At 40.5% G+C, this 24185-nt stretch overlaps 1 protein-coding gene across 2 annotated transcripts in view; it reads left to right on the top strand.

The window, feature by feature from the left end:
- tcf12 (transcription factor 12) overlaps positions 1–24185 on the top strand; it is a 70479-nt gene that overhangs the window by 8046 nt on the left and 38248 nt on the right. For both annotated transcript variants that reach the window (XM_053414756.1, XM_053414680.1), the window contains exons 4-5: positions 1909–1982; positions 8550–8652. In XM_053414756.1, coding sequence (XP_053270731.1) covers positions 1909–1982; positions 8550–8652 — 177 coding nt within the window. The remainder of the gene's footprint in view (positions 1–1908; positions 1983–8549; positions 8653–24185) is intronic.

Here is a 24185-nt window from a genome sequence, read left to right as displayed (position 1 = left end):
GAATATATAAAATGTTGGTGCAGATTCAGATCAGGGGGCGTGTACTGTTTTCCCCCACTTTATCAACACTGTTTTTTTTTTTAGAGAATAAGTCATAGATTTTGATGAAAAAGTTGTGTGCAATTCGATGCAGCTCCCAATTTCTTAGGGGCACTGTTGGGCTTTTGTGCAGGTATATGCATTCTCTGAGTGCCCTGAACACAAGTATCACTGTTATGAATGAATAGGAATGATACACCATGGTAAACCACCTGAATCACGAGTTTGAGGCAAATTAACTATATATTTTATTCCAGAAAGGGCTTTTAAGAAAGAGAAATAATCGTGCTGTGTTTTAACAGCAAAACAAACAATATGTTGATAAAACTCATCTATTTCTCTGTTTACTGGAGCATGAAGTCTGGTAAGAGACTCCCTGGTTAAGTATATAACTAGATTATTGACATAAGTTTCTGAGAAAGAATGTATTGGCAGCAACACAGTAGAAAATAAATATTTTATAAAAACACAGAATATAAATATAAGATGAGTAAAAACTGTGACAGTGATCATATACATTATCGTACCACCCTTCCATCATGTCTCTTTAGCACTGAAGAGCTTTATTGGAAAAAAATAATCACAAGTAGAGTTTAATTAAAACCCAGATAAGTCAAAATGTTTTTGATAAATTGCTATTGTCTTTATCTAGAGCAACATGATGAGCCATATTTGAACTTTTTGAATCAGAGTCCAGTGGTTTTGATTAATGACTACAGACTCGTTCTTTTATTGGAGTTGTTTATTCTACCCTCGTTGCGCGGAGGCAGCTCACTGAAAATCATTTGTTAAATTACAAGGTTAAAAATATTATTTTTGTTTGTGTCTTGCCATATTATTATATTCCTGAGAATACACAATATCTTTCAACCTCATATTTCCTTTATTTGAAGTTGAAAGTGAACAAATGATATTGCATTTTACTGCGACAGATGAAATTACCACAGGGACAATCAATAACTTGGACAATGTTGATGCTTTACCCGCGCTACAATTATGTCTTGTTTGTGGGGACTTTGGCTGTTTCTGCTGCACAATATTGTCTCAAACAGCAGGGACAATTGAGGCATCACATTTTTCTCCACTGACTGTATCACTAAAATTAGATTGCAAAGATCAGATATTATATTTTTCAACATATGCCAGATGGTCCAGCTTTGCAGTTTGGTTGGATTTACTGATTTTATTTGTTTGACTCCTTGGCTTTTTAAGCATACAGATTTTCTTTAACTTAAAAACAAGTTGTATTAAGTTTCAGTGTACATCAATGCTGAATCATAGTTATAAGTTCCTGTTCTGTTTACAATGAGGTATACAAAGAAATGCTTATTTTGGCTCATGATTCATGTTAAGCTAAATAAATGACACTATTAAAAGAGTTAAAACACACGGAAGTTATAATATAACATCCCAGTTATTATGCATATGTTTAAAACAATTGTCTCAACACTGATTTTTACTCTCTGGCTTTTAAATCAGTTTAAAACAAGTAGATGAGATTTATTTATGCAGTTTTATCTTATTATCTTCAATCTTACTGTTTTTTTTTTCATTTGTTAAATCAATGTCCTTTTCCCCCTCCGCTTGGCTGTTTGTTTTATAGTTGTATGTATCTTCCCTATTTTAGCTTTACGGTGCTTTGGTCAACATCTATTTTTGCACAATATATTTTTGCATTGCATATAAATTGCTTTGACCTCACTTAAACGGACGACCTCTTGGAGATGATGTTTATTTTTGTGCTTCAGTTGTGTGAGTGAGTGAGTGAGTGAGAGAGGGATACAGAGAATGAAGATATGCTCCCTGGACGATCAGCTGTAAGAGTAATCTCGTCTTGCTGACTGAGTTGTGCATCTCTCGCTCTGACAGGTATGGATGAGCGGACCAGCCAAGCATCCTGGGCCCCAGGTGGCGAGTCAAGTCCTTCCTGTGAGACCTCCCGGGTAAGATGACCCTCACCTCCTCGCCTCTGAATGGCCTTTATGCTCCACAGCACATCATTTAACACTCATTACATCAAACTGGTACAATCACGATGCCATGTTGTATGACCTGTAATGGACATATTTCTCTGTGACTATACTGATGGCAGGTGAAATAGATTTTGTGGCAGAAAAAAAACAAGTACCTGGATCTAATATTATTGATAGATTGAGTTCCTTTATAAAGATTTGTTAAAATATCTCAACTCAAGTATAGGCTAATGGTGCTCACCATGTACCTCAAGGGACATCACTGAAAAGAGTGAAAATGTTTAATGTCCCTGGGTATTTTTCTTCGGCAGTTTTATTTGATCACCTGTTTTGCTACTGTGGAAATAATGATAAATCATCTTTTGATTGGCGCCATAGCAAGGACAAATAATAGAAAACACCCCAAATGTCATCCCTGCACACTTTTGATGTTTTGAAACTACATCAACTGTGTTTACTTTAATTTCTATAAATCTTCAAAAATGTGTTAAAAAAGCCCAGGCAACATCTTTGAAAATATTTGGTATTTTTGTCCCTTATGAGTTGTGGAAATAGTTGCCAGTTCATTTTCTAACTGTATATTCAACTAATCGTTTTAGCTCTTATTAGAAGGGTTTCTGTTGAGCAGGCAGCATGAGCAGTATTAGGGTTGACAGTGATGTGACATGCCCTTAGTGACAGTGCAGCCAATTCATGATCTTAAGACGTTTGATGGGATTTACTGACTTGTATTTCCCAAACCTCCAAGACTTAGGTTAGCTCCTCTGCCTGCCTCGTCTTCTGTAAATATGTTCAACCTGTTTGAAACTGCGGTGAAATATATGATGACTGAAAGCTCTGTGTTCAAATAGCTCCTCCTGATCTCCCCAAGGGTTAATGGTATTTATATGCAAGTGTCAACTATCTATTTATGATGCATGTGAGGAAATGTGACCCTCTGCCCTGAAGCAGCCACCCTTAATTTGAACCAAACTCAACCAAATTATACACAGCCATATTGAAAAAAGAATCATACTTCCTGTGCTAGAATTGTAAAATTCTTTTTTGTTTTGTCGTACGTCCAAATTGATATTTGAAGCAAACATTTTTTTGTCTTGCACTTAATTGTGCACTCTGCAGGGAAGGTCAGCAACTGAGCAGTTAGTTCAATATATCAAGCTGTAAAATGCCATTTTATTAAAGATCACAGATCTACAATGTAGTGAAAATAAGAATTTCATTAGAATTTGTCTTTGGTCGCCTTGAAACTGACAAATATATACATTTGAGTTAGACATGAATTGTTATTCCAATATTTAGATTTTAGGGGTAGTCATCCTGGTCATAGTTATTTTCTAGTGTGTATTATTTGTATAATGATAATTTAAAAAGGCTGCTCCTCTGTGTTTGAGTTTAAGTGAGAAGATCTCACTGTTTGTGAGAGCAAGTGTGAGCAGCTCTCCCCCCTGTTTGTTTGTCCCTCACACATTGGTTTGTTCTTGATGCCCTGTATGAATTTCATATAATGTCAATCTCCTGTCACTTTATATTAGACCACAGCTAAATGTCAAAGCCACTCGGTCTGAGTTACCTTGTTTATTCCTCTGTGCCCTTCCCGAATGAACATCTACAGGCTATGGTAACATAGGCAGCTTGATTTGAATTATAAGACTGAGACGCTTGAGATATCTTTGCTCCAGGTGCATATAAATGAGTGTTTCTGACATTGCAAGGCACAGCATCAGCCAGCAGACAGCTGTTTGCGTCTCCATAAAGCGTGCACACAAACACTCCAATGCCACTCTCTCCACACTAACACGCAGCTGTGGACGTGCCACGTATTGATACAGACTTGATCTATATAACCTTTGATATATTATATTTATTCTGCTCTGAGAAGTGAGTGACATCACTCTTGAACCTCGGTAGCCTACAATCGGTAAAAGGATTTCTATATGTATTTCCAATTTTTGCCATACTTAACCATGTGAATGTTGGCACAATGATTTTCAGATAAATTAGCATGTTCCAGTTATAGATGACAATCAATCATTGATGATCATTAAGTATTCCAGTCATTCATCAGTGAGTGAGTAAAAATTGAGTCATGAGGGGTGAAGACAAATCTGTGGCAAATTAAAAAGAGTGAAAAATAAAAGAATTATCTAATAGCAGAATTACATGATGAAAAATGGCAACATCTCTTTAGTAAATGTTGGAAATCATAATAAAAAAACCCTGCAATAAATGCCACTGGTTCTTACTGACACAATGTCCGATAGATGTTAAAACATCTTAAACCATCTAGAACAATTTCTTTCCTGTTTGAATCTGGTATCAATATTTTGGTCAATATTCGATCATCTGTTTTATCAATGAGGTGTAAAATCATTCTTTATTAGAGCTCTGTGCTGTTTCAGCTCTTAAACATCTTTCTAGATCACATCACTGTCAGGGTCGGCGTCCTCCAAACTGAACTTTCATTCATATCACATTAGTAATTTACACAGATTTTTCGATCAAGAAGCTTTTAAGAAGTAAAATATCTGATACATAGGATGTTTAATCCCCATCTAAATAATGCATATATCGAAGAACTTTGATCTAGATCTGGGCTAAACACACATACTTTTTCTCACGGAATAAAACCATTTTCCCCCCTTAATGTCTCATTGTATCCTTTTATCAAAACTAAATGTTTAACACAGAATATGTGTTCTTTGGTAAAGAAGCGTCGAGCCCTGGAGCAAGTTTACCTGATAACTGACGTAGAATTCACTCTCTCTTTTCACAACTAGACGCATAGTTAGTTAGTTCCACTTTGTCCTCTTATTGAAGTCGTTAACATTGACATGGGCCTAAGAGAATTCCCTCGATACTTGTGTATAGTGCTGCCTGACTGTCACAAAAACACACAGGTTCCTTGAGCCGAACAATTGGAGACAGTTGTCAAACGGAGCTAGTTCTGGATTCCTATACCATATGTGCATTTCTGAGATTTTAAGACGCCTACTGTGTTGACAAGACCGGAAACCAGCATTTCTCGCAGCAATCTTCCACTGTTGAACAGACTCCAGTTTGTTAAATTGTTTCATAACTTTAAGCTTTGCCAATGGTAAAAAAATGTTTTTACAAAGTGACTAGTTTAATTTCTTTCTTTTTTTTGTTGAACAAGAATTTTTTGATTGAAAAAATAGATTTTCTTAAATGTCTGGATTTGTGCCGTATTCCCTGTGTTTGTCCAAGGTCCTTGGAAGAAAGTGCTTCATCTCTCAGTCTGTTACAGGGGGAGTTCAGTCTTGTCCCTGAGCTTGTTTGAGCTGCTCCACTACGAGTGTGTGAGCAGTCGACTGTGACCAGTCCCGAGCTCTGCCGTGCTGACCTTGGCTCCCAGCCAGCCTCTGTATCCTGGGCAGCTGTGGCTGTAGGCTGGCGGTCTGACAGTCAGGGCTGTGCCCACCGTCACTGCACTGCAACCCCCACTTCCCAAGTGCCCTGCCCCGGCTTGATACTCGACCCCACACACATCCATCATGAGCATATCATAGCTTTCCAAGCTGCCACTTGCAGCCACACGTTCACCTGGGATGCGGCACAGAGTGTCGAAGAGATGACTTTTAAACACTGTGTCGAGGGATTGGGGGACAGGGCGTGAGCTCCGGCCTGCATGCTGCCACGATGATCTGACAGTTTTCTAGCCAGTACTACTAATGTAGCCCCGTGGCAGCCATGACAGCGTGTGTTAGTGTCTCACAGAGATGTAGGCCACCAGTGTTTGGGAATGATGAGGGGTCTGTGATTGATGATCTTATGTTCCCAGAGGAGCAAACATAGTGTGGTTACATTGACAGACAAACATAAACTGTGAACCTGGACTGACCATTACCCCCTTCCACTTTTTCTACTCTGCTAATTTACCCTGTTAGCCGTAATTATAACAATCGAAGAAAGCTCCAAGTGTTGGTCCCAGGTGCTTTCTAAGATTTATTGCAATAACAATTGCTTGATCATTTTGGGAAATACTTATTGTTTTTTATGGCACAGATTTAGATGATGATATCATCACCACTCATTTCTTTCCTCTAAATATTAGGCAACGTTGAGCTAGCTCAAACAGCTAGTTCTGAAGCAGGGGTGGGGATCCTCTTTCCTCTCAAGGGTCATTTCAATTTTTATAACATCCTCTGTGGGCCATACTAAATGATTGAACACATATCACACTAACCTCTCTAATGTGATGGCTGGGATGATTTGGCTGATATCGGGCGGTAGGGACGGCGATGCTTCTCACAGCTGGTTTTACAAAGACTGGATTTCCACTGGATTTTTTTTTTTTATTTATCTTGGAAAGCGCAACATTCAGCATCTCCTTTTGTTTTCTTGATAGTCTCTATAGATGCCTGTCAGCCACGAGACTTAACAACTACGTATGTTTTTCGTTTCACCCTGACTGGGACTTGATGGTAACTTAAACTGAGTTTATCTGGGTTTTTCATCTTTGGGCAGATTAAGGACAATTGTCTCCTTCTGCTTTGATGCTTCATGCTAAGATAATCTAACATTTCCATCATATTTAATGGACAATATAAGAGGGTATCAACCCTTTTTAAATAACCATTGCCAAAATATATGTGTTTACCAGAACTTTGAACTCTTCTTTTAAGGGTTCAGTGTGACGCACTTTCCTCGTTTCGGTGTAGAACAGAGCAAATGTCTTAGGTTAGGTGTGTATGTATAAGTCTGTGTGTGTGCGTATGTGCTAGTGCTTCTCACGCGGCCGTTGTTGTTATTGAGTCTGTTCATGGTGTGATTAACAGTGTGTGCGGCCTGGCAGGAGCACAATAGGGAATCTCTGAGGATTCCCTCTACACAGCGCAGCACTCCACTGCCTTTGAAATTACTCCATCACCATCCACTCACAAAAAAAAAAGATGGATAATAAGATTTACTTTTTTTTTTACTGTATGTTGAATGCAAAGGTTATGAGTTGGAGAAAATAGCTTTATAGAAATTCAAGCCCATTGCTGCTCGGTCTCTCCGGTGGGAGTTAATGTAGTTTGGGGAGATGTATTTGACTGGAGCACAGTAGGATTTTCACAGGGCTTGGGATTAGCACTGTAACGGAATATCTTTTATTACATGGGACCCAGAGTTTTCAAAAACCATACTGTGACCGATATTTAGACCTAAGCCCTGGAAGCTGATAACTGTCATGAAAAGGCACTGTTAAGCTGCAGGAGAAAAAGGCAATTTTTTTAAGCTGCAGGTACCTGGGAATGATGTAGGATTGCATCTCTCTGTTTCTTCCTACTCTACAAAACGATGTCGTCTTATAAACCATGTGCAAGAGATGGCATAGAAACCTGTTATCATTAAACCCTTGACAGTAATAATATTGGTTTGGATGCTTGTTTTAAAGACGTTTTTTAGCATCAACACACATCGGAAATAGAGTTAACATTAATAGAAATTGTTTCAGCTGAAATTACCGATTTACTTAATGGCAATGGAATATTTTTTAAAGAGCCTGATTATGAAAAAGGTGGCCATGATGTGAGCTTTGCATCAACTGACATCTCATGTCTACAGTCTACAGTTAGCATGGCACATTGGCACGTAAGCCGATAATGTTGTGTGAAACTGGGATTGATTGTTGTCCTTATGCAGATCGTGCCAGCCCCCAGCGTCAGGTATGCCCACCATCAACCATTAAAGCAACGCATACATGTGAGTGCTCAGTCAGAGACTGTGTGGGAGATGTCATGCCTTTTACCCAGAGGCCTCCTAATCAGCTGGAAACGATCAAATTAACAAATAGGTAAACATGTTGTCTCGTGACATAGATGCCCTGTGGATAAAAAACCGGGATGAATACAAGGTGTTCCAGGCACTTGATGAGGAGGGTTGTCTGTAAGACAGATGGACTTTCTGTGATGTAGACTTTGGCCTTTCAGTCGAAGCCTCCCAGATCTCGTGGATATCAAACATGTTTGATATTTACGATAGTCGTCTCTGCCAGAAACCCGCAATAGCCAATTATTAAAAGCTGACCGGATGTTGAGTACTTGTACAGCTGCAAATAAAAACAACAATAAATTATCTAACTCACCTGCAGCTCGTGCTACAAAATCTTATTACGCTCTCTCAGCCATTGTGTTATTTTCATTCTCTTATTTTTCGCTGCAAATCAAAGCACAGGACGTCAGCCCTCCTCCATGGAGAAGAACTTTCTTTTTTTAAAGAAAATGTAGAAGTATGAATGTAGCCTAAGCACACTTTTAACATGCACAGAAAGCTAAATACCATTCAAGGAAAGGGAAAAAACTGACAATCATGTAGGCCCTTTAAAATTAAATAATTTAAATGCCAGTTACAGACACAAAGATCTTGATTTTTATTTTTTTTTAATTTCTTTTAGCAATTATGCACAAGAGATTGGACAGTTTATTGGCATAGGCGACCATTTGTGCTCTCCTCTTCCTAATTAGTGGTGTGTCAGAGCACTCAATTAGTGAAGTTGCCCAATAAAGTGGCTAATATTCTGATCTCTTCCCCCAGGGTTTCCCAGACAGCCCTCATTACGGCGATCATTTGAGTGACAGTCGATTAGTGTCCCATGAAGGATTGTCTCCAACACCTTTTATGAACTCGAACGTAATGGGTAAGTAAATGATTCTCTTCAGTTCTCTCGTCACATGCCCTTTGGTAGTAGATATATATATATATAAAAAAATTGTCTGATTGAGGTTAAGGCACTTCATACATCTGGAAGTAGCACCACTGAAAGACTTACCAGGCTACAGGGCAGTTTTGATCAGCTCCTGCTGTCTTTATTCTCGCCCTCAATCCCCCTCCCCTTTCTATATCTCCCTCTTCCTCCTCCTGCGATGACCCTCCCCCAGGCTAGAAGTCACGCCATCAGTGTAGCTTTCCGTCATAAGAAGCTGTCCCTGAGACATCAAAACTGCCATCAGCATCTTCCATTTGCAGCAGGGCTCTGTGTTTTTTAAGTTGCAAAGATAAACAGACAGTTATATCAAACATTATCTCACAGAAACATCAAACATTTAGAATTTCATTTATATAATTTCATTTTGACTGTTTTTGTAGTAATTTCCTTTGGATTTGTAAAATCATGCTTTAGTCCACGTCCTTTGATTTATTTTTTTTGTTTAAATTTTTTTAGAGACCAGTGATTTTTAACCTTTGTCATCTGATATGCACACAAAGCCCTATCATAGTAGTTGAATTCCCCTGTTATCAACACCACTCGCCATGTTCCAAGACGTTATGTAACATGTAAATTTAGCTAATTTAAAGGGTTCCTCTATCCAGTAAAGTAGGTGTGGTCAACTAGCAGAAGCTGGATCTTTCAGCTGTCTATCAATCACAATCAGTTTTGTATTTTATTGTTTTTTGTGACACAAAAGAGAGATCGCCCTCACACAACTATATACTCTTATTATCGACTGGCAAATTGTTATTCCATTGTAACATTAGAGCTGGCCTCATTGCGATGTGTAACCATCAACAGTTTTATGGCTAAGATCATTAAGTTAAGCTCATTGCATAAGGACCCTGGAGACTGGTTTCCAAGCAAAGTTCATGGATGGGTGCTGCTGAATTGAAGTGTAATGTTATCTTTCTTGAAGTTGATCACGTGACTGTTTTACATACAGTGTGTATCTCTCCCCACGCTAACTGCGTCTGTAATTATGCGAATGAGCTGCAGAATATGGATGCGATTTGATGCAGTGATATGTCAGATGTTGACAGTATGATTGTAAACTGGAATTGCTTGTGCTTATCTCAATCGTGGAATTCAAGATGAGTCTGGCCTCATTCAATAGTTTTTTCAACAGCAATATCTGGGCGTTATACGGGTTTATGAAGATTTCAGCACCTTCATTGAATCATGTCTGGAGGGTTATTCCTCATCACTGAACAATCCCACAACCATGATGTTTAGAGGTAGAGCCTCAATTTATCTGGTTGTAGGGATGGTAACAGTCCCCCATGACCCTGGAAGAATAAGCGGTATATCTGATAAATGGATAGAGGGTTGAAAGAAGTAGTAATGGTTGAATCAGTCGGTCTCTACAAGTTCTGAACTGCTGAATGTTTTTTTTTTCAAGTCAGGCTTCGTGTCAACATTCCGAGTTGTCTGTAATTCTGAGTTGGCCAACAGTCCTCCTGTCAGGTGTGCAAAATGCTTGAGCAAATGGCTAGCCTGAGGACGTACCCAGATAGTTAAATCACTCTAATGGACAATACAATATTGCTAAGTGGATGGCGTGTGGCCAAGGCACAGACTGCAACTTAAGAGAGATTGCATTAAAGTGGTGTAATCAGTGGTTAACTTGGCTGAAAGGTGAGTCAGAGAGCTTTGTCTCAGTGATGTCCTCCACTGTTAATTCATCATGCTGAGTTGGCCCAAACTGCTGCTGCGAGGTCTGACCAGAGACTGTAAGTGAATCATGAACTGGATCGCAGAAATGACAATGAAAGGCTGCAGACGTTCAGAGAAGACGCAGCGGAGGCACCAGTTTGCTTATTCGTGCAAGCTGGGAATTGTTTTTTCACCGCTGTTTGGGTCTGAACCTAATAACTAAACAACACATTGAATGATTTCACCAATCTTATTACTTTGGAGGGTTTCTCAAGCCTAGATGATCAACTGTCAAGGTCAAGATCAACAGAAATATTGTTGATAAACACATTTTTGGGTATGTCTAAGATAAACTGAAGCTGATATCATAAGATCACCCGCATGTTATAATACATTGTTAGTAACGTCATGTATCTCTGCATCATATGGGACTACATACACAACCCAGGACTTTTTTGAACAGAAAATAATTTGAAGTCAGAAAATTACATTATGTCATATAGTAATGCATTAAGTTTGCAACCAATACAATTTGAGACACAAGATAAATCTTATTTAGCTGGTATGAATGTCATGATGATGCTATTATGAAATTACATTATTACAACATAAAAACTTATGGAAATGTTAAGTCTTGTTTATCAGCAGAGGGGATCTAAACTGCTTTGTTATAGAAAATGCAGCAGAGACAATGATTTTCCTACAGGAAAGATATCTGAAAAAAAAAATTGTTTCGCTATTACAAATAATATCAGTCTTCATTGTTGTCAAGTAATTTCTCTCCTGTTGCCCATTCACTGAGCTGAACAGTCTCGGCTTCACCAAATAGCTGCAAATGTAATTTAATGGTATTTTAAGATCTCTAGAGTTTGAAGACAATGAGGACCATCAATCTGGAGGAAAAAGAACGCTCATCTGATTAAGAAAAAACAGGCCACTCCACTGCACTATCCGCTGTGAACGTCTGATCTTCTGCAACCTCTGTGTAATACGCTGCTGCTGTTTCATGTGTCCACCAAATGTCAAAATAACAGTAATATTGTAGATCAAAGAAACCAGAGACAAACAAAAGTCGACCATGTTTTATGTCATGTTCTAACCTTGTATAATCACGAGTTGCATGTGGTTGAAATTAGTTCTGCATGTCGAGGAGAAAGTACTGACGTATATTTCCTGGATTTTATTACATGGCTCAGAATTTTTTATTCTAACCAAATTTGTCAATCATGAAGAAATCCCCCCCCCCCCCCCCCCCCCCCCAGCGCTAGTGTATATCTGACTTTAATAAAAAGTCCTCTCTAAAGACATTGGAGCAATAGGCCTCTGTACTACAGATACTGCAACTATACCTGATTACAAAACACACTGTGTTGTACCACATGCAGCATGAGGTGCAGAGTAAATACGTCATATACTGTCTGTATTTCTAAATGTTCACAGAATCAAATGAATCACATTGTGCAGGAATTCCTTTTTACGCAGTGAGAGAATGAAAAACATTAATCATGTCAGTTTGTCTGCAGTTCAATAAACATTGCCCTTGGAGATACCTGTTGATTAGAAAATGTCAGCAATGGGTTCTGTGAATTTGAGTCAGAGTTGAATTTAAACAGTCACAGTGCGTATTGGACAGCAGCTTTGTTTTTACGTAAACTTGCATCAGCTGAAAAATCCCCCCATTTACATGTCTGATCATATGTTTTTCACCATGAACATTATCTATGCCTGTAACAAGTCATTATAAAACAGATTAGACCTGTGCAATGGCACCGTCTTATCCCGGTCTCACAGGAGAAGTGAATGGGGATTTGAGGCTGAAGAATGGGGGGTTTTGGTTGAATGCAGGGGAGCAACTGACTGCTTAACGATGACTATGTTCCCCCTGGGGGCCGGCTCCCATGTTAGAGCAGTGCATGGATCAGCTGGTCTGGGTCTCACGTGCCTCCTAGCCCCACCCCCTCTGGCTACAATCCTCTTACTAACCCTCACACCATCCACTAGCATGCTGCCCGACAGGTGGTAGGTGGCCGCCGCATTGTTTACACTGGTCAAACTTATTCAGTCTCAGCCATGTGAGACATTTTGACTCAACCGCTCGTCACATGTGCGGAAAGTGACTAGACTGCTGACATGTCGTTGGTAGAGATTTGTGGCTATATGATGTGTGAGTCCCAAAGACTACTGATAGTATAGATTTTCACACAGATATGATGACCATTTGCTTGATAATGAATTACAGTAGTTCATTTGATGGATTGTTTGTTTACCCTAATGGACGTAAGTATGTCTGTTTCAAATGATTTCTAGAACACTTCGGTACAAGTAGGGCTTTTCTTTTCAATGTGAGAGTTTAGGCTGAACATCTCACTTTTAGGAAGTGCCTGTGTCCCTCGAGTTCTGTGTTTTCATTGTCATGTTCCTGTGGCTCTTGCGTTTCATTATCTGTCATTCTTTGTAATTATTATAAATGGTGTTTTTCTGTACAGTCCTGTACTCCTGTAGAGAAGCTGCCTCACATTAAACTAATATATGTGACTCCTGACAACTCTGTCAGTCAGTCAGTCAGTCAGTCAGTCTCATTAGACAGCACTTGGAGAGATTGGCGTATAGTGTCTGGTGGTTTAGATAATTTTGAGATAAGACACACCACATAAAAGTTTCTAGCCTTCAATTATGTATATTTTTTGGCCGTTCATTTTAATAAATTGAATTGATAGGTGGTAACCACAGTTACTCATTTATATAGACTGTCCTACCTAGTCTTTCATTTGAGCAGTTACAACACCATTAACTTTTATTAGGGTTGCATGTAGAATAAATCAGCATACAGCTTTGAGGTAAAGTTAGCTTTGTGGTAGTTTGGACAGCTCTGATGATGTTACTTCAACCAAATCATCTGTAATTTTTACGACATTCTTGAAGGTATTTGGCAATTTCAATTATCATTTAATTTGTCTTAAGGATGTGAAGATCATTTATGATCTGAAACTATGAGGTAGTTGGGAATCTAACACAAAAATTGTTTTATCCTGCAACAATTATCTTTTTAAACGTACTTAGTTGTTGTTCCTGATTTTCTCATGTTCCTGTGCAGCTGATAAGCTCAATGAGTGTAATTCACTCAACCTCGCTTCCTTCTCCATGTGACTCAAAGCTTCTGCAGGTCTTGCGGTGGAGGGTTGTTAGCCAACAGCCCATAGCCCTGACAAGGGATGGTTAGATTTAATTACCTGCTGAGATTTTTTCTTGTGGTGTCAGCTCGATGAGGAGAAGTCAGTGGGGGATGTTGATTTCAAGCAATCTGGGCAATTACCAGGTGATGAGCTACATTTGAGAGAGCTGCACCCTGCTCCTTTATTTCACGCTGTATTGTGATTGTAGATGTGTTTGTGTGTGTGTATATCCGCTTCTTAATGTTTGCTTTTTTGTTATTATTAACTTAATGGACTGGTACTGATTTCCACCAAGTGTTGAAAGCCTTTGATTCTCAGACCTAACTTGATATAAAGCTTTGAAGCCACTGGGATGATTAGTAAGACCGGGTTGATGTTGCTGTTCACTATGTTATGATAAATTTTTCTCTCCTTGATACCGATGCCGATGCCTGGACTTTGCACATCAGCCAATACCAAGTACCGATCCGTAAAAAAATAACTATTTAGAAAATGTATTTTAACAGCAGTATGCTACCAACCCTGTATGGAAGCGATGATTGCTAAAGCATACATATATAGAATTAATGTTTTTTATTATTATCTAGGGTGAGGGTTAATACAGATAAATATATCTAGGAATACACAGCAATTTCTGGCTTTAAAAAATTGCTGATGTTTATCTAACTCTGGCTACACTACCAGAAATCACTTCTTCTCCACAGCCCAAAAGACAGTTCCTCTGTATACAGCAGTATAATGACCATGTTAATAACTTAATATCTTACTTGTATGTATTTAAAAACTAAGATGGGTTTGATGTTGGCTCTAGCTTGGTAGCCATGGTGACGACTGCTTTGCATCAGCTCTTTCCAGTCATGTGCCTGAGGACGTGATATCCCAACTGCTGAGTTGTAATATTGGGCTCACGTTCCTCTGGTGTGTGCTCCATGCATATTACTCATCCAGCTTTAGCCCTGCATAAAAATTAATCAGCTTAATGATGTCATCAACCCACGCATACAGCCGCATGCACCCTGCCCCCACCCCACCCTGTGACTACCTGAGTGGGATCGAGGTGTTAGTTCAATAGCTGCCCTGTTTAGTCTCTGTACTGTGAACTGTCACAGGCTTGTCTAAACAAAACATTTGAAGTAAGGACGAGCTACTAATGTTTAACATCTAACAATTTTTTTTTGGTTTTCCAAAGACAACATTCCTCCCAGACCTGGTGAGACAGTAATACGCAACAGATTTATTTTTGACAGCCACTAAAGATTTGAATTTTTTGTTGTTCTGTTACAAATTATCAACTTGAGAACATAGCAAAAAACATATTAGTAAAATCAAAGAACAACCTAACAATCTACTGAGGCTTCTGAAATGATAGTGACCTGTACTAGAAGTGAAGTTTCCTTCTTTCAACTCTGTTCTCCCATTCAAGAGAGCGAGAGATACAGTTCCACTGATAATCCCTGATTAATATGCAGTCTCAACATTCCTGTTGTTGACGGTTCATCGAGCAAAGTTTATCCAGCATTTTTGCATTATTGTCTTTTTGTATGATATGACCTTTTGTAGCTTTAGTGACATGTATGATAATGATAATGAAGTTTCTTTCCTCAAGTTAAGTTGTGCCAGTACATATTTGAAAATACTTAAAAATACATTATGCAACCACTCTGCGTTGCGTTTCCGTTGGGGGACTCAATCTCTTCCAGTCTTTCACTTTTCCATATCTAATCGTTCCTCAATGCTTTTTGTCAAGTGTCAAATCCCACATCACGCTGGCATCCCCATTGTGTTTTTACTGGGGCAGGTGTCATGTGCTAATGCTCGGTCCCATGGGAGACCCTCCTCAGACCCCGGCTGCGATGTTAGCCAGGTGCCGTTCAGGTGTGTTTCTACTGCTGCGTGGGTCACAGGTGCTGCCAATGCTGCTCCCTCTTCCCACTCTCACTGTCATTTATACACACGCTCGCACAAACGTACACACACTACACTGTTAGCTTTCCCTGTTAGAGCTGAATACGCTGAACACAAAATTAACTCCAACAATTGTTTTGCAGGATCATCTTATCAACAGTGATCCCTGCAAACTATACATATATGTATATAGCAGAGAGTAGAGATGGGAAGAAGAAGCTTGGTGCAGTACAGTTTAGTGGATGTAGCTGGTCATTATGCAGAGCTGCAGGGTGCGCTTATCTATTACTGCGGTCGGTGGAGCATGAAGAGCTGAAGACGAGCTGAAAGGGGCGCAAATCCTTTTTCTCTTTCCCCATGCCGCCCACATCTCCCCCACTCATCCCAGCCCTCCTTGCCCTCATCTCTCTCTCAGCCCGTCTTGGCCCTGGCTGGCCCCTGCCTTGTCATCCTGAGGCCCTGGCCCCCAGCATGCGACTGGTGAGGCTGCCCAGCTGCAGAGGATCAGCTGTAGCCTCAGTACGCCTGGAGGGCTGTCTCTCTTAAGAGGAATAAGAAAGGCCAAGGTATGAAGACACAAGTCTCGAGGAACTAGCTGCAAGGGGTCAGACCCCCGAGACTGTATTTATAATAAGTGTAAAGATGTCCTCATGTAGCATGTTTCTGTCACTTCACTGCAGTTCGTGCGAGAGAATGATTGTTATGCATGTTGAGGTGGAAAGACTGAGGACAGGCAGCTAGGATGGTCAAAAGGCCTCAAGTGACTTGTGCATTTCTACAGTCGGTGTCTGCAAATGTTTGCACCACATGAAGAGTTGATTTAAGGTTTAAAAATAAAAAAAAAACATATCCAAAGTCTTTGGTTAAGACCCATTTTGCCTTTTATTTTTTTTTTAAATCTCACTGTATCTTCTACTATATATCTCTTCTCCCCTCCCCCCCTGTTCTGTCGTTTCCTTCTCACCTCCTGTTTCCTTTGGCTGATGGCAAGAATAACATTAATCGTGATTTACAAGTGCAAAGCTAAAAGGAGATGATCCATTCAAAGGATTCCCTTTTAGCGGAACAGTTTTAACCTCGGCTGACTTAAGCCCTCAATGTTGCTTCGCTAATAACGCTGAGTAAACAAAGCTAAACTTGGTGTATAATTTAGATGGTATCACACACTAATAATTTGGATGGCTGGTCACGTGCTAACTGGATTTGAACATTTAGTCATGGTTAATTTCCGAGATATTATAATTACATAGAGCATTTTACCCGCAGTGGTCATCATGTTGAATCGCTTCGTCTGTCTGTAAAGCATTCAACAATTTATGTCTACCAATTTATGTTTTAAGGGGGGTCCTGAATATACTACGGTTGAATTGGTGTTTGGAGGGCTAGATGGCCACTACCCTACATCATATAGAGAAATGGGGCAACACTACCCCTTCGTGGCCACGTGCAAAACGAAGGGGTAGGGCTTAGGGGTGAATTGGGACAGGGCATAAGAATGCAGCGGCCTGCTTGTGTAACTTACAACCTCCCCGGCTGATTTCAGTAAAATCCCCTCAGGAGAATCCTTGTATGAACCCAGCCATTCTAGTCCTCCTTCCCTCCTACTTTCCTTCCTTCCTTGCTTCCTTTCTTTTTTTTAAACCAATTGCTACAGGAGAAGGCATGTTATTAACCCCTGATTGACAGGACGTTTGAAACATTGTCGAATTAGGTTGTAGGTGAACATTGAAAGTTTCACATCAGATTTTGAGTTCTTCTGGAGATTAGCCACAGAAATCCTGGCTCTCATTTGCTGGTTAATTCTTATGCCCACCTCTCCCAACTCCCTTCTCCATCTGTTGCCCCACAGTCACAACTGCACACATAATATTGCCCTCTTCTCTTGCTGGACTCTAGAGGATTGTGGTAGGAGCGGTTGTGGCTGAGGAGGAAGAGCTGTTGTGCCATGCCGAAGTGTCCTTGGGAAAGATACTGTACCCCAAATTGTCCCTAACTTTGTCTCACAAAGTGCTAGATGCACTTTGTGAATGTGTGTGAATGGCAAAAAACTGTACTTTAAAGCGCTTTGAGTGGCCATCAAGACTAGAAAATATCTTTGTAAATACAAACCATTTAGAATGCAAACATTTGTTTCGCCTTTACTCCCACTTGACGATGCCTGACATTTTCTCCTGCACTGGCACAGCCCTGAGAGTGGGAAGTGTGGGAAGTGTAGAGACAAACACGGCTCAGTAAGACTTTTTCTCCACTTACAGAAATATGGGGGTGGGAAGCTACTTTTTTGTCAACTTGAAATAAAATAATCTCTTAAATGGCTGCCACAGTTTTTGCCCACATACAATGCCATGCCCCCGGAGCTCCCTCATCGAATGATCTGTCCTCTTGACGCAGCTTTGGTGTTTTATTTAGTGCAGGCTTGTGTTCTTTAACTGAAGAAGGAAATATGCCCCCAGTGCTTGGAGCTGGATCGGCATTCCTGGCCCATATGTGTATCCTTCCTTGTCCTTCACCTCGGCTCTTTGTTGTTTCACTGCTCAACAGTTGTTTGGCATCTAATACCAAACATCTACTCCTACTTTGATGTTACACACTGACTTCATTCTAAAACCTAACTGGGGGAGGAGGGGGGGGGCAATTGTTCTTCTTGTTAAATGTGCTCATGTTCTCCCGGACAGTTGCTCTTGCAACCTGACAGGGACGATGGCAGGAAGCTCACGTGAATGTGTGTGATGAAGGGGGGGGGGGGGGGGGGGGACAGACTCCTACCTAAGCAGCATCTATTACAGTGTTGGTGTTCACATGGGGGGAGACGTTATTAGGCAGCTCATCGCATTTCTCCTCTGAGAGAATGGATGTGTGATTATGAAGTCATCAGCCATGAACCAGTGAGGCTGCGAAGAAGCACCCGTCCTCATGGGTCCTCGGGGTGCCATTGATTGGTGACCATGTGTTTGTGCCTGATAGACTGTGAAATGGTGTGTTGCTGCACGGCTGTGTCACACCTGCGTCCCACCGAGGTGATTGATTGGTTTGGTCATGTGGAATGTTCCCATCTGGTCCTCAGTAATGCATTTTTTTCCTCATTTGTGAATAACAAGCACTGGCAGGAGAATAGTTGGACGAGGAGAAAGGCAAAGGCCAAGCGAAAACATTTCCCCCTTTACACCTCCCCCTTTTTCCTTTTTAGCAAGTTAGAAAAAATTCAAATAGACCGAGCCATGGCACCTGATTATCCTGGGAGGAGATAAATGTGATCCACATCTCCTCTCTCACACAGAGGTGGATTATACGACAAACTGTTGGGCAGCGGCTCCTGATTGTCACTCATATCTTGAGGGCTTAAAAATCGTGTTGTACAATGAGTGATTTAAACCCTATTTTTTTCATTTGTTGTCTTAACGCAAGGGAGGTAACCTTTCTATCCCCAGTGTTTCTCATCCCTGTTTTCCTCCTTTGATTTCTCTTTATTTCTTGATCCCGGTCTCTCGCCTTTTAATTGATCTGTTCATTCCACCTAACGGCTAATTACACATCAGGCTGCATGAGCAGATGCATTTATCATCATAGTACGTAATAATCAGTGACATTTCAACAAAGAAAAAAATAAATATGCAAATAAGAACTCATTAACATTTGCTCTTGCTGTTTTGAATAATGTCAGTGCTGACAAGGCTGCACGCAGAAATTGATGTTGAGCTCAGGGCAAAGGGAGGAACGATTCCTCAGTGTTTTGTGGCTCCATCATGTTTCTCTGTCATGCTGTCGTCCCTCAAGCTGGACTGTAGATATCCCCCCCCCCCCCCGGTCGCGGAAGACACGGATTTTGTACACTACCTCACGGCCATGTCCCCTCATCAACACCTGGTAGAAGCATCAGACAGCTTTCACAGGATGAATGTACACAAACTATCTTGAGAAGGACACAAAAGAAGGCATTTTAAAAGCATCGGGGGGGGGGGGGGGGGGGGATTTGTCCTTGTCTGTTGATATAGAATTGCATAAGGTAGAGCGTCACGTTGGCAGTTTATTTATTAATCTGTCACAAATCCTGATCATTTAATTCCCCTGCTTTTCATTGAATTCAACAATAAGAGATTGGAAAATGTTGTGTTTCTTTTTGCCTTGAGTTGGTCCAGCTAACATTCTGATATGACGAAATGGTCATTAACTTGATAGGAGTAAAGTTTTGTGGTTAGGTGGCATGGAAGTCGTAACATGGTAACACGAGCAAGGAAAAACGGGGATAGCATCAGCATACACGTGTGCTGTCAGAGAAACAAAAACAAGCCGAGTGAGCTGGTGTGTGAGAAGTTCATTTGGTTTCTACAATAACAACATTTCCCCGTCACGTATTCTGTGTTTGTTTTCATGGTCTTTTCTTCGGGGCACGGAAAATGGACTCTTGGAATGCGTCGGAGAGGCAGTGAAGCACGCTCACTAATTGGCTGTTTTTTCGGCAAGGGTTTTGAATTGATCCCTGGAGACGCTTAGGTCACTACCTTTCACATTATTAGAATAAGGGGCTGCACACATTGCGTAGTGCTGTGCTTTGCTGCAGCCCTGTGATCAATAAGGAGGCACATCGTGAATGAGTGGCCAGTTTGCCTTTTTCTCCAGCACATGTTGTGGAGAAAAACAGTGTTTATTCACTTAATCAGCTCAGCATGGAGGTGGCTGACTTTGAACTGGATGAAAACATTTATTGCAAATTTCAGTCTATTAAATATCTGCCAGTTTTTCTAATTATACAAAGTCAAATGTTGAGTATATAAACACTGGCCAATAAAATCAAGGTGTTTTTTTGTCTTGGCAAGAAATCGGGAAATGCCCTGACCTCATGAAGTTATAATTTTATTTCACATTTTAACTGATGAAGAGCCAGACACATTTCTTTTTCAATTTGTAACCACTAATTAATTATTAAATTATGTTTTGTTTTACTATCTTAATACAGTATGCACTAAGTCCACATTAACAACTTGACTGCTGTCGTCGAAGAGGGATGATTAGAAAATGACCACTGCACATATCGTCAATCTCAATGTCATTGATCATGTGGTCAACACCACTCATTCTGTGGTTATTGCAGAATTGTGTGTAAATCAGAACAGTTTGTGACCAATCTCATATGTGTAAGGCAGCTGGTTTAAACTTGTATACCAGTAGAGAACATCTGGCCTAAGGAAAGAGAAGCAATCCTTATTTCAATTAAGTTAAATTCTCTTAACCACCATCTTGGGTAAGGCAGCAATGTAAAAGCCAGCAGGATAACGCCTGTGTGGGACAGTGGAGACAATGTATGTCAGTGTAATGCAAGAGCACAGCAGGTTTCAATGTTAGCAATTAAGAAAATGGAATTAGAGACGCAGAGATTCTCATCCCAACCAACCTGAGCAACCAGGCAAGGAGACTGAGAATATTAGTTGTTAAAGAACTTTCCAATTCCCTAACTCCAATCAGAGACCCTGCTTGAAAAATGAGATACAAGTGTATACCTAAAAACTGGGCTGTAGGACAAATTGACCAACCACTTTGTATAAGTCACAGGACAACAGCCTGGAGTATGAAAAGAAACCACAGTTGTAATGAGTTGTAACACAAAGTGCTATATTTAGCAGAGACTGGGCCCGGATGACACGTTCGTACTACAAAGCATGATGGAAGTACAGCCAGGTTGAGAGGAGCCAACTCATTTGGTAGATAAGGGCAAACAAATAAGATTATCCTGCCTCACTGTGACAACAATGTTACAGTGGCACAGTCATCTATGTTTATGTTGTATGATGATAATTTATGTATTTTCTGACAAAACACTGAGCTCCGCCATGTTCAACTTTCAGCTGAAGCAACACTGGAGTGACTTGTATAAAATCTAGACAAAGGTTTCATGAGAGTTGTCCATAGATGCTTCGATGACTTAATTTATTGATGTCTATCAGGAAGTGGAGAGGATTTCAACAAATAAGATTACAAGTGTTCGAGAAACCAATGACCCTTAAGGCAGATAATGAAGTTCGCATCTTGTCAATCATTGTACTGTACATCTTGTTAGTAGGTATTAGTGACACACACAACACACAGCCCTTCCTAATGTAGTTCCCGCTCAGAACAAATGGGCATACTGAAGAAATACTAGTAATAACAGCGTTAGTAGCTGTTGTTGTGGGGCTGTGATCATGCAGAGCTGCTCAGAGGAGGGAAAACAAAGCATCACAAAAACAAACAGGCCTGGTACTCATGTGAAATGGATGAGTAGTGCCTCTGCTGGTTCCTCCTTTTCCTCTTTGAAGTAAAGGTGTTTTAATTTATAAACTAGTGCTTCGAACTTAACCGGACTTATTTCAGGGAACATGAAAAAAGGAACTGACTGTGTTGAGTTGAGTTTTTTTCCTGCAACTAAAATATTACACTGACCTGTTTTCTTTAAAATCCGTTACAGTATTTGTGCGTGTGACAAGAGATTGTGTCAGTGCCTGTTCAGGAGATATTTTATTCAGCTAATTTAGGCTCCTGGCTGTAGAACTGGCCAACCCAGCAATATGTTCCACATGATATATCACTTTGTTCTACTTTACCTCATCATCATGAATATGTGTTCTCCTGAAATCTGAATAGTAAGCCTCAAGCCACATGGTTCCAAAATGTAAATTTTACATTTGTAAATCTTTCGTATCCAGGAGCTACTCTCTGCTTGTTGCGAGGCTTAAGAGGGTACAATGGGATTTAACCTGAGTCTCTGTGCACCATGGCATAAAGGATTGACTTCCAAAGTGATGAGAAGCATTTGTCAATATACAGTGTGAATAACCAATGGCCATTTGAACCTTTTGACCCCGAGGGTGGGGACTTCTGAGTTTATTTAATATCTAGTGAGGAAGATGGAGGAGAGCAGAAAGGCATACATAGTTCCTAATCAAGGCGTCAAGCTAATGTATCACCTTCGAGGGCAGAGAGGATGAGATGAAGTGGTTGGAGCTGCTGCATCTTAAGCAGCACAGTCTGAATGAACTCAGAGACCTGTTCATCCATGACCTCTGTACATGTTAATCCCCAACGCTGCCACGTGGCCTGTCCCCTGAGCTCTGTACTGCATCCTTCTCTTGCTGGCTGATTCAGGTCATGGGAGGTGGAGTAAGGTCTGAATAGGGGATGGAGCGAGGGAGGGAGGGACAGCCTGCCATGCCCAGTGCTCCCACCGATCTAACTGGCTACTTCCTGGATGCAAATGTTGTCTAGAACTGTGGTCCCCCTTTCAGACACCCCCTCACCATGCCTCAGAGTACTTGCTGTGTCTCTTGAAGACATTTCACCTCTCATCCAAGAAGAAGACTCAGTTCTACGTGATGTCCCTCCGATAACCAATGAAATTACAAGTGTAACAGTTTTTAAACTCCATTTACTGTGCCTTGTCTGAAACTGAATCCCCCCCCCCCTCCCTCTCCAAAGGAGGCCCACCTCCTGGTTTAAGATGATGCCAAAGAATCTGATCATTTCAAACCAAAGTTTTCCCACAGTAACAAGTACTCCCCGCATAAACACTCAGAGGAGCTGTGAGGCTGCATCTGTGTGTCCCGGTGGGGCCTGAAACTCAAGCAATGAGCATTAATTATTCACATCAGACGCAGTATGTTTGACAAAACACATGCTGCCACTAAATATTTAACTTTAGCACTTGACCGCACCTTTCACTCAGAGGACTTTTCTTGGGGGAATGAAAATGGATTTCACTAAACCACCATAAGATGTTAGACAGAAAATATAGAAATTAAAATTCTTCTTGATCATCATGCCGTGATGCTGAACGTCGGTGGTAGTCGACAACTTAATCCTATTTCCTTTTGTAAGAGAGTCGGCTCAGAACGGTATCACATTATTGTTAGATGAGAAGCAGCTTTGCCAGTTAAACCATCTTGCGTGATGTTCTCAGCTTCTTTAAGTCCCTGGAGAGAGTCGGCACAGATGCAGAACAACTGTCTCCTGCAGGAACGCTCAGATAAGCACAAGTGGATTCTCTTAGATGTGCCTCTGTTCACCTGCGCTCGTGAAAGCAGAGCACAGATCAGTCATCATTGTGTTCCAAAAGATCCCGGCTATGCAAGTTTTAAACTCACAAAAAAATATTTACCTTTTCCCCAGAGTAAACAGAATTTAGTTCCAACGCGTGTGTCTGTGCTTGTAATATTTGGAGGTCTGACAAAAATAATGTACGATGCCGTTAAAGTTATTCATCATTCTCCCCGTGGAGCTCTCATTTGTTTGTTTGTTTGTTTTTCCAGGGGAGTAAAAGCGCTGAGTCTGGATATTGTGATGTGTATGATTCATGCGTGCCAGAGGTCTTATTTTCCCCTGAAGGGTGCTCGTGGCTTTTTCTTTGAGAGTTGCACACTGGATGTGACAAAGACAAAAAGACACAATTATCACTCTGTCAGTAATTAACCCACTGAAAACAAACCTTGCATCGTAAAAAATCTGTGGCACACGCACCATTTCAAGTCATCAAACTATAGGAACCATTCTGCTACAATTTATACAACTGAAGGTCTGTCTGGTCTAAACTACTGTGTGTCTGTCAAATAGTTCATATAGTTTATATTTGATAGGCTATATATAGTTCATTATAACAGAACCTGAGGGTGTCACATTTAAATGAAATGTATTGATGGAAGTCTGAGTTAATTTGATATGACGGTTTTAAAAGCTAATGTAGCAACGGCAGCAAAATATAGT

The sequence above is a fragment of the Pleuronectes platessa genome, chromosome 1 (assembly GCF_947347685.1).
Source record: "Pleuronectes platessa chromosome 1, fPlePla1.1, whole genome shotgun sequence".
Lineage (NCBI taxonomy): Eukaryota > Metazoa > Chordata > Actinopteri > Pleuronectiformes > Pleuronectidae > Pleuronectes > Pleuronectes platessa.
Note: the sequence above shows the minus strand (reverse complement) of the source record. Positions and strands in the feature narration are given on the sequence as shown.